Raw genomic sequence first — 12,421 nt, 5'->3', positions numbered from 1 at the left:
AAAATTAAAGAAAAAATTTTATAAAATTGAAAAAATTCTATATTTATTGATTACATTCTAAGTATTCGCCCAGATTGGAGGGCAAACAATTAAAATAATCCGATGTTGCACTACCGTATAAGTAAGCGTGACAGTTTGTAAGTAGTGCATTAACAATATACAGTTTACCGACAGGCTGAAGAAACAATTTCGATTTTTTTAAAATCCAGATAAGCAAATATTCGAATTATTTTCTCAAATACCCATTCCACACACTCTCTTACTGAACTTATCCCGGAATTAAATACTTGTTGCTCGGGTGTTAAGCTAACACCTCGGAATGGTGTAATGAGGTGTCGACGCAAAGAATAACCAGAACCTCCACATAAAACAAATTGGGAAACCCAATTTGTTTTATGTAGAGATTCTCGGAACAAGGAATCGCAGCCAAATGCTCTAACAAATTAGATTCTCTTAACATTCCACTATAGTGACGTCTTCCTTCTATTGGTCCAAATAAATTAGCAATCATACCATCGGGTGTAACCACAGATTGAAATTTCAAACAATTTTTACGTTTATGACCACCGAATACCCCCCTTTGATGCGTTTTTGGTCGACAAATAGGACGTGCCTTTCCATCTACGAACTTCCAACAATTTGTCAAAGGAGCACCTTTTGCTGTTATTACTTGGCTAAATAAATTTAATTTTTCTCTCGTTAGTTTTATCTCGTCGATATTCGATAACAATTTGGAATGGCTATTGTATATGATATTTACTGTTTCATGCACAAATCGTGAAAGTTNCATACCATTACAGCATGCCCCCTGGGTACTGAGCCCCTCTGCCACGACAAGGCTGGTACATACGAGTTGGGGCCATTGCCTGGTTTGGGCACAAGCAATGGACCCCCATTTAGAGAGGTCCAAATGGGTCAGTCCAATATCGAACGATTTTTGTAAGATTGTCTGGTGTTGTGAAGGGAATTAAACAGGCTTAAGTACGCGCAGTTTGATCCTCGGCCGTGGAGGTGTCGGGATAAAATCGTCCGACATACGATTTCCCGTGCTTTTCCGGATTTTCAAACGAACGGCGATTGTCACCGTGGGAACGCCGATCAGGCGACTTTGGAAACTCGACTGCGGATTGGCTGGAAGACATCGTACGACTAGCGGACGTCCGATAGCGCTACTAAGCGCTGATTGGTGGAATTCCATTTGCGTCAATCCGTGTAAAAGGATTGAGTNTTTTGCTGTTATTACTTGGCTAAATAAATTTAATTTTTCTCTCGTTAGTTTTATCTCGTCGATATTCGATAACAATTTGGAATGGCTATTGTATATGATATTTACTGTTTCATGCACAAATCGTGAAAGTTTATTTTTTGAGCTCCCAACAAAACAGAAATATCATCCAGTCTATTAAAATAAAATACCGTAATAAAATACATAATGCATCAGTTCAAAGTGAACGTGATCCATTTTCACAAATGATGGTGTAAAGCAGAATGCCAATGAAACAAATCGTCTCTTAAAAATCTGTTAATATTAGAAATTTTATAAGCATTATTCCTCTTTTTAAATATTTACTTTAATTTATAAATATATCACTTGCCGAAAAGAAAACAAGCAATCAGAATCAGTCATTTTATTTAAATTTATTCTTNCGGGATAAAATCGTCCGACATACGATTTCCCGTGCTTTTCCGGATTTTCAAACGAACGGCGATTGTCACCGTGGGAACGCCGATCAGGCGACTTTGGAAACTCGACTGCGGATTGGCTGGAAGACATCGTACGACTAGCGGACGTCCGATAGCGCTACTAAGCGCTGATTGGTGGAATTCCATTTGCGTCAATCCGTGTAAAAGGATTGAGTTTAGGCTGGAAGTTTAGTTTGCCTAAGACACATCAAGGGAACTCACGTTCGTCTAGCTTCGCCTAAGCTTGCCTAGAAAATTGTTTGTCTCGCTGTGCAATAACCAACGTTTGAAGGAGTTCGTCGCAAGGTGTCCTTTCAGACGGACCTGTTGTCGTGGATTAAAAGTATTCGAACTTTGTTACACCTGAAGTATTGTAATTGTTGTTTGTGAACTTTTGTAACTGTACATACGTTTTACTCGTAATATAAACGTTTTTGTGGAAATTCACCAACGTCTCGTATCGTTTTTGAATTTGACTGACCAAAACACAAAAGTTATAAAATTCAAATTAGATGAACAATAACAACTCGTGTCCAACACATAATAATTTATATAAAATAACACCGAACTTTCTTTTTTCATTTCTCGATGCGTTAAAGACTGTTCGTAAATATAAAAACCTTGACGAGGTCATTTTCTCATCCATGTTCATTCTTTTCCATTTTTCTTCTGGTTCCATATTCATTTCTGAATGTAGGACTAGTATTATAACAATCTCAATTGTGCTTCACGTGTTAGTTCTTCTGCTTTCTTATTATTCCATTCACATATATTACCTAACCAACTTTTCCTTCTCCTTCCTGGGCTTTTCTTTCCATAGATTTTTCCTTCTAAAATATTTCTCAAAATTTCATATTTACTTCCTCGGATGATGTGGCCAAAATACCCCGTCTTTCTTCTTTTAACTGTATTTAGAACTTCTTTTTCTTTCCCCATTCTTTCCAAAACTTCTCATTTGTTATTCTATCTATCCAAGATATTTTTAAAATTCTTCTATATAACCACATTTCGAATGCTTCAAGTTTGTTTAACGTATTTTTATCTAAGGTCCACGTTTCTACTCCATAAAACAAAACTGACATCACATAGCACCTTAACATTCTAATTTTAAGATGTAAATTAAANGTTTCTTTACAATGTTATTCGTAAATGCTTAAATAATCGTTATTAATGTGCAAAATAAAAAAAAAGTGAACACAGTCTTTGAGTTTCCGTGGTCACTTCGCATTACATTAAAAATATTAAATAATTAAATAATTTTTGGATTAAAATCGTCCGTTTCTTTACAATGTTATTCGTAAATGCTTAAATAATCGTTATTTTCATAAAATAGGTCATAAATTTAATCCAAAACAGAAAAAGAAATAAGTTTAAGCCGATCGTATAGTCGCCATTCCAAACCAAGCGAACGCCATTATCGACCGCCTAGAATTGTCAGATGGCGGCGCTGCTTCGTCCGCCGTACACGTTTTGGGCTGAATACGTGCGCCTCAACCTCTATTAATTAAATCGAGTCCAGCAGCCATATTTTGGGTGGCGCGTTAAATATATTAAAAATAAAACTTTGAAAAATAATAAAATTTCTACGTAAAAAGTGAGGTATGAGATCGCGTAACGCCCGTCTCTCCATCTTGCGTAACCAAAGGAATCGGTGTTGAAATAAAAGCTTAAATTCCAGTAGAAGTAATAACATACATTTGCTCAAGTTTACGACAATAAACTTGAAGGAGAGCGAAGATGAAACAAGACACCTTGTAATTTAGGTTATTATTATATGTTACTACTTTCGGTCCGATAGAAAGAAGGAAATGTTGCGGAAGGGACCGCAAAAGTCCGTTTTTTATATCGGACCAGCGGTACAGTGACAATCGAATAGGAAAATTACATAATTTGAGGTTACGAGTGAGCACTAAATATGATTTAAGTTGTTTTCGAGAATGTCGAGTTTAAATATTTAATATGTTTTTTCCGAAATTTAATTCGTTGACAGATCACCATTTTATATTCGGCTGTGAATGGTACTATTTCTTATAGTTAACATTAGAAAATATGACATCTGAAAAATTTAAGATATATTTTCAGTTTTTGTCTACTTGATCTTTAAATTTTTTCCATTTCCTACCATCCGAGTATTTCCATAAACGGCAATACTTGGATGGCCGAAATAACCAAACTCTTTATATGGTTTTCGTTACCGTGTTCGTTATAATATACTGCAGCGGTGATCAACCTTTTTGGAAGCAAGGGCGCAATTAAAAATTTTCACGAACGTTGCGGGCGCAACAATATGTAATGACATCGTATACGTTTAGTGTTAAAGTTATTTCTAATTCTTAATTATACCTTTTTAAGATTATTTTTAATTTAATTTTTGTCATTTTTAATTTTGATTCTTTTAAATTTTATTTTATAGGTTAAAATAATAATAAAAATTTGTAATAACAATTTTACTGAACGGCATTTATTACATGAAAAATTATTATTCGTTAATGAGAAAGTTGAGACTGTATTTATTGACGTAATTTTTCAAAATCAGGAGAGTAATTTGATACCGCGACTCTAAAACTGTCATTCGAATTGTCATTCGTAAGACGTGATCTAAACTTATTTTTGATAAATTGCATTGAAGAAAGTGTGGCTTCACTTAAGTAAGTCGATCTAAAAAGTGATTTTATAGAACTTACCATATCTACTAAATTTTTATATTTACCTTGTAGTCCAATATTTACCTGATTTAATTTCTGACAAATATCAGCTTTAAATTCCAAGTCACCTAGCCAATTAGGATATTCGAGTTCGTTATAAATTTCCCCTTTTTGCTCAAGAAATTCTTTTATTTCAGTAATTAAATTAAAAAACCCGTCTAATACTTTGCCTTTTCTAAGCCATCTCACTTTTCTGCAAGTTATTTTTGTAATGAGGCCCGAAACGTAACTAAATGAAAAAAACTTTAGTACGCAGAACTTGCAGATGTATTATGCAATGGTTAGCAAACGAATTCAGAAGTTATTCATCTTTTCTACATAAAGTTATAAATCCTCTATTTTTGCCGATCATCGCTGGACCTCCGTCAGTTATAATTGAAGATAATTTATATAAAGGAAGTTGTTAATGTAAAACATAATATTTTAAAAACTTGATAAATATCTTCACCTCTCGTTCTTTCCTTCATTGGCAAAAGGCACAGTATTTCTTCCTTCACAGAGTAGTCATCGAAAACCATTCTTGTTATTACTATTCAATGAGATGTCCCCGTTAGATCCAAAGATTCGCCCATTTGAAGTAAATATTAAGAACACCTATTCGTATCAGCTTCGTGTCGATCTTTAATATAGGTAGATATTGCCGCAGTCCTTCTTTTTTATTGTATTGAGTGACAACTATAAATCGTTTATTGCCCTAATTGTTTCTGGCTTATTAGAAAAAGTATCAAAGAGAGAATCGGCACCAATAAGTAAAGCTTGTTTAAATAATTTCCCATTTGAATATAATCTCTTGTTCTTTGCAAAAAAATGTGCTATTTTAAACAATGCCATAGTTATATTTTTTGATTTATCTGTTACCTTTTTGAACAATAATTGTTGGTTCAACAATCTCTTCTCTAAACTATTTATTTTTTCAGTTCGAATAGCACTATGAGGCATACATTTTTTATCGAAGTTCTCGTGTTTTAATTTAAAATATCTTTCAGTATTGTTTTTTTAGTAGTTACGATGCGATTGCACAGAAAACATACACTATGTCCTTTTACTTCCACAAAGAACTTAGTTCTCTGTTACCAAATACTAAATGTAAAATTTATAAATAATTTTTCTTGGTGTCATGTTTTAAAATATCAAAAATTAAACCGAAAATATATTATTGAAAATTCGCTGAATTTACTACTTCACTTCCTTCTAGATATTTGTAAACTCTTAACAATATGAGAGATAAAATAAAAAAACCTTGGAAAAAAATTAATACATCAAACTGAAAAGAATATGTTAAACGAATTTACTGTATGTTTTTAAATAGCCACATTGTATATAAAATTTAAATTATTTTCATACAGAAAACAATGATAACTGTTTTTCTACGAAAGACTTTTATTTAATGATTCTTCGTACTGACAGAACGAAAAATTAATTCAATTATCGTCATTATTTTATTTGTCCTTTTAAAATAATTAAGAACAAATACACTGAAAAACTTTTTCAAAGAAGCCAACCTTTTGTTTTTATTCTTACGATAGAATCGCCATTACAATTGAAATTTCGTCTCAGCTTTTTTATATTAATTTCAAGTACCTTTATGTACCAGTAATGGTAACAAAATTGCCCCTTCAATACGATAAAAAAAATATTTTACATTCCTCATGCAATAAAATCTGTCATGACTTGTAGTTCTAATTTGTGAATTATGCTTCCATTGTTACTTTTCAATCTCGAAATGGTCTTGATACTATTCTCACAACATAATTGTATTTTAAAATATCTACAGATGTAAACAATTTACATTGACATTTCATTTGGAAATTTACATGTATACGGATTACATTTGTTAATATTTTATATCTTATACTATAAAACCACCATGGGCAAATGCGGCTCCGAGAGCAGCATGCAACTGTTTTTGAGTTACATGCGGCTCTTGCTTAAAGTGTTGATTTCTGCTTTTTATTATTATTTTTTACAATTTTATTTCCACAATTTTGCAAAAATATGTTTCTTAAGAAATCCAATATTTGTTTTATATAATATTTATATTATATAATAAAATCGCGGTACAGAATTGCAGTACAAAATTAAAAAGTACAGAACTGCAGCTCCCATGCATTTTGCAAAACCAACATTACAGATTCCACTGACTTCTTGCTTGCCCACTCCTGCTATACAAAGGTCTACGGATAGGATGAGTGATACTTAGCTTCGATGGAGAATTACATACTTTATCGTACAGTACATACATATATATTTTCACGTTTATAATCCAAAAAGAATGATCAACAGGAAAAAGTAGACTACAGTCCTATGAAGAACTCATTCATCAGCTTTGTCCACACCTTCCTGTGCAGGCACAGTTTTCTTTCGGACACACTGGTGCCTTTTCATTCACACTTCTTCACATTCTTTTTTGACTCAACATATTCCGTTCTTTCAGATACTTAACTATTTGTTCAAACCAAGTCTTTCTCGGCTTTCCCCAACCACGCTTTCCATCCACCTTTTTCAATTATGCATTATTACGATTAAAATACGTAAGAAAATCATATAAGTATACGAAAGCAGCAATAAATATCAATCAGCAATCAGATCTTCACGCCGCTAGCAAGACAAGTGATATTATCATAATAAATCATATACTAAATATATTTAAAGTTATTTAATTAACAGAGTCTTATATTATCAACATATATAATATTAATATAATTTGCAAAGTTTATCACACAACAAAAATTTTTGAATTCTTGTCTCTCTTCATTTCTGTAATGTTTTGATTGAGAATTACTGTTTCTTGCGATGTTCTATTTCTTAGCACGTTAGACAGAAGGCTGCTCAATGGGGATTCGAAGAATACAAAGAAGAACAGAGCAGCAATCAGTGACAAAAACATAACAAAGGAATATAGCATCCACTGTAAAAAAATAAATGTAATCAATTATGAATAACTTTTCAAAAGTGATATCACAAGACCATAAAAAAATAGCATTTTAATTGAGCAACAAAAATGTTTGATTTGTTGCTTAATTAAAAAAGACTTGGCATCAATTCTAAAAAATATTGGCGATATTGTAAATTTTATTGCTAAATTAGAGTCACCCAACATAAGCATCTGGCTCATCTGCCTGGTTGTAGCAGTGTGCTTATTACCCTGGTCATACCTCGAAGCCATATCTTTGGGAAGTGAATTTGGGAAGGTAAGGATGTGCGGCATTCGCGTAAGTTATGATGGGAGGTATTGAGTTAAGATTTAAATGGCACCTAAACGACTTATAAAGTTTAGTGTTATGAACGATCTCAAGTGTGACCTGGCAAAAAGTTCGTTATTAGCCTCGCTCCAGCACAGGAGGTCTCAGAGTCAATCGTTTATCTCCTTCCAGTACATCCTCGAGTATGGATTCCAACTTAACCTTCTCTAAATCTAAAAGTAAGGTGAGAGATGGAGGAGGTGAAAAGGTAATGTTGGATGACCTTCTTTGGAATCGACTTCTGGAAGAGGATATGTTACTATTTAATATTCAGGGTGTTATATCCGGTAGTGTTAAATAAGGTAGACAAGATGCATCAAATGATGCTATATATAAGTAAATTTTGCTGTGAACAAATTAGCAGAAAAACATTAGAGCTTATCAAAGTTTAATGAGACCCCATTTTTTGTTAGATTAAAAATCTTTGCGTTGCACAGGTTAAATGTGTGGGTAACATTAGATAATAGCTGGAGAGTGAGTAAAAAAAGTACTATCTTATCTGAAGTGGCTACAGTCAATCTTCCCACAGGCGATGAAGTACAATATGTAATAAGTGTAATATGAATATGGGTAAGAAAAACTAGGCTGTTCTGTTGGTCAAAGGAAAGACTGACATGGGCAGCCATTTTAAAAAGAATCTCTTAAAACAAAAATATAGATCCTAGAAAAATTAAAGTAAGAATAGGTAGCATATATAAGATGAAGAAATCAGGGATTATTGTGACCCTAGCTTCTAAATGTGACGTTGATAAGATCTTAATTGATATAATTATAAGGGTTTTATATTATATAGGTTTCATATATAGTTTAACTGTACATAGTTATTAAGATAAGTTTTATGAAGTTTTATGATTTTTTCTCTTGCTCAGGAAAGGCACACTAAGAACAGCAGTGGCGTCCATAAACGTCATGCTGTAATATTAAGTTATTATATAAAGCACACCATGCTCAGTATCTGGAGTAATGTATAATACATCTGCTATGTGAAAAGCACTAATCTATAGGTTGACCTTTATCCGTGGGACTTGTTTGTACGCTCCTGCAGGTACAGCAACGGTTCAGTGGTGTGCCGTGACATTTGATGTTAGAAAAGCTGTGTTTCTGTAAGAAGCCGATTAGCCGTACTATCTTGTTATCACTTTCAATATTTATTTTATATTATTTACTAATGTTAATAGATTGTCCGTAATTTGTTTTTTTAACTAATTCGTTTTACCACCAGGTGGTGACCACGGAAATTTCCAAAATTTACAACTTTTCGATCAGTCTCATCGAACTGGAAAAATTTCTGTCTATTACATCTAATATTACAAAGGAATCAGTTCCCACTGTACTCAGCTAGGTATTGGTTCAGTTAAGCTTTGAAGTAAAAATTCCTGCTCTTTCAGCAGGGTTTTACTTATTAAAAACCATTTATAATTTAAAGGCCATAAAAATTATATATATATTAATAATGTCTCCAAACTTCAGCGAATTTTTCGCAGAAAAATAACTTATCTGGAAACACGCGCCCGGCGTTCGATACGCAGCTACGCGAAGAAAACAATCTTAAGCAATGGCGTCGTCAAACGGTGCACACTCCGTAAGTAATCCTGCAATTTTTTGTTTATAGCATAGTTTATACGGATTATTCTCAAAACATTATTTGTGTTTTGGAAATGTTGAGTCAAATTATTCTAGAATCGATTAATTTTATGGAAGAAAACCTTTCAAACAGCCGTAGTCACTAAACTGCACACTTGCCGGGCTGTGATTGGCTCATGTATTTAAGTGACTCGTAAAACACAGAATTCATATAATACGGATCGTATCTACCGTGTTATAGGATTTCTAATATATAACAAATATTTTAATGGAGTTTTTAAAGACTCTTGTCAACTATACACAATTGGCATAAAAACATACCAGTAAACTCCTATCGGTTGGGATAAGTTATAAATCTACTCGCGATTAATATAATGGCGCGAGGACGGCCAAATATCTAGCAGGCAAGCGGCTAACAGCCCGGAACCGGTCCTGAATAGAATCATTGAAAGCGTTATGGTGTGTGGCTTCCACTAGCTAAACCGTCCGAGGTTGGTGCTCCGTAAAGCGCACGCGCAAATACCTTTAATCTAGCTGATTTACACCTTTCAAATATTTTCGCGCTGGAAGCTGTTTCATATTCTGCAATACAGAGCTTCCGTTGAGAATATGCATATACGAAGTTGTATTCGAATATGCAATAGCAATCTTATTATTTTTCTCACATACAGTATAAAAATTTGTGATAAGATATATAATGCGGTTATAATAAAATATTAATTTTAACCCTCCGTAAGTCGCTAGGAATGGGGCCCTTACTTGAGTCGCATGGGTCTCACAGACCCAGTGTTTTTAATATGAAATAATTCAATTTTATCTTTTGCGTAAAGAAAGTACAGTTTCTTAGTTGGATTCTGCGCTTTGTTTTCTATCTAGTAATATAAATTACTTGCGTATTGACAAAATGAATTTATTAATATTTATTTTTATGTAATTCGATACGAAAAACGCAAAAAAATAAACATATCAAATTTCAACTCGCTGTAATTTATCTCCTGTTTCACCGATTGCCATCGGGTTTGTTTGTAAGTGGGGAAGAAATATGACACTTTCAAGCGAAGTGAGTAGAACTTTTGCACTACTGCGAGAAAATTNTAAAATATGAAAATAATCGCAAAATATGTATTTATTTTTTAGAAGATACAAGGGAAGTGAGGCTTCCATCGCTTTCAATGTTGGCGCACCACTGCAACGTTTGGTAGTGAGACCACCGGTGACAACTACAGCTGACTATTCACTTGGAGCTGTAGTTCAGCTCCAAATGGAATCGGTGCAATTAAGCACATCGTGCAGTGTTTATAGTAATTTTTTTTAATTTAAACAGCAATGAAAAGAAAAATGACCATTTCTACAAACTAATGTTGCAGCCGAAAGTGAACTTCTCATCACCACCGAAAGACTCGTAAAAAGATATTAAAAGCCCTTTCAAACACGTGCGCAGCAGATTTTCCATCGTTTGTGATTTCTCGTAAGGGTGGCCGCAAGGATTGCGAATGCTGAAGTTTTTGTTGGCGAACAGCGTCACACTAATTTGGAGAAATTACCTGTAGTCTGTCGCAAAAATAATTTCAAAAGTTTTGTAATAAAATATAAGAAGATTCTTTTATCTGTTTTTTTCCTTAGTTATTTTAATAATTATGCAATATGACGAAAATTCTATGAATAAATATGGATAAAACGAATAATTGCTGCTTTCAGTATTAGCGTGTATTGATTTGTCAATTTTTAACTTTTATGTACTGTACATATTCTTTACCCTTATGCAAATTTTTATGCCTATATGTCCTAGCCTTAAGAATGAGTAAAATTACGACGAAAATGAAAGTGCATAGGTAAATTTGCGAATTATTAAAAATCAGATTACTAATTCTATTCCGTAACATAATGATTTCCAACTTTACCATATTAAACTGAAAAACAACTGCAGCCTTTCTCATAGTGCCACCAACGTAAAAGATGATTGAAAAGTGAAGCAGATATATCCAAACGTACAGACTGTTTAACACCACAAAAATACGAAGAGATAACAAACGATTGAGGGTTCCTGAAAATAAATAAACAACGGTAAAGTAATTATTTAATATTATTCCAGTGACAAGTAAATAAAAAGTTGTAAATAAATAGTCAGATTATTTTGGTTAAAACAGTTTCAACTATTTCGAAAATTAAACTGAACTAAGTACAACTTCCAGGCTATTAATTTAATTAACTACTAATATCCGTTAAAACTGTATCGGTAAAGTAAGTGAACTTGTTCAGGTAATATAATATAGATTGCCTATAATATAAATATAGTTTTCAATATAAAAGTAATAATTATCTAAATAACTCTAATTAATTCACTTACCGTATTTATTTACTTAAATATAGTATATAGGCTATGTATCATTTAGGAAATTGTATTTTACATCAGCTAAAGCGTTAAACTAAATTCACAAGCGCAATTCAAAATATATATGTTAATATAAATTGTTAATATTATAATTTACAGTAGATTAAACAGAAAATAGAAAAAGTACCGTATCTGTATTTATTCATATCTATATTTAGATAAAAAAATCGACCGTAAACACTAGTGTGAGATTCTAGAGACCCCCCGAAATTAATTGAAAATCGATGTCAAATACATAAATTTTTAGAAGTAATATTTGTACATCCTTTCTGGTTTCCCTTACCTTTACAAATTTTGAGTCACATACAGTCCAGTTAACCCTCTGTAAACCCCCTCTCATACTAAACACGTGGGAATAATACAATTTTCTCATTGGAGGAAATCATCAAAAAAAAAGATTCTTTAGTATCATTCGGGTAGTACGCCACAAGATTTTATAGGAGAAAGACGTATTCCATATAAGCTCCCTAAGGCCAACCCCCATATTCGACTCCCATAGTTCATACGAAGTTTGTTAAAAACTTCCTTCTAAGTTATAGAAAAGGTCGATTGAAGTACCGCCAAAGAGTAGACTAAAGATAAGAACTTTCGTATTAATCAGAAATAAAAAAATGAAAGAATATACTTTGAGTTAGTATGATTTTAGCTGAAATTGTAATCTCTCCCTCTGCCATAAATAGATATATTTGAAGGTCCATTTTGTATAATTTCTCTTTTGTTATTAAATATTCGTTTTTATTTTAAAGTAAGGTCTAAAATGTCTGAATCAAAATATTACACTATCTCCATAACTATTCGCAAACGCGGGTTAGTCC

The 12,421-nt window shown here is 32.8% G+C and overlaps 1 protein-coding gene across 1 annotated transcript in view; it reads right to left on the bottom strand.

Annotated features, from left to right (window-relative positions):
* Positions 1-7,139: 7,139 nt before the first annotated feature.
* Positions 7,140-12,421, bottom strand: part of LOC111639477 — a 28,606-nt gene continuing 23,324 nt past the window's right edge. The window contains exon 5 of the mRNA XM_023385368.1: positions 7,140-7,296. Within this exon, the coding sequence (XP_023241136.1) occupies positions 7,260-7,296 (37 nt within the window). The 3' untranslated portion in view covers positions 7,140-7,259. The remainder of the gene's footprint in view (positions 7,297-12,421) is intronic.

The sequence above is a fragment of the Centruroides sculpturatus genome, unplaced genomic scaffold, assembly GCF_000671375.1.
Source record: "Centruroides sculpturatus isolate CEXI.00-Female unplaced genomic scaffold, Cexi_2.0 scaffold1148, whole genome shotgun sequence".
Taxonomy (NCBI): domain Eukaryota; kingdom Metazoa; phylum Arthropoda; class Arachnida; order Scorpiones; family Buthidae; genus Centruroides; species Centruroides sculpturatus.
This window is presented reverse-complemented; position numbering and strand designations above follow the sequence as displayed.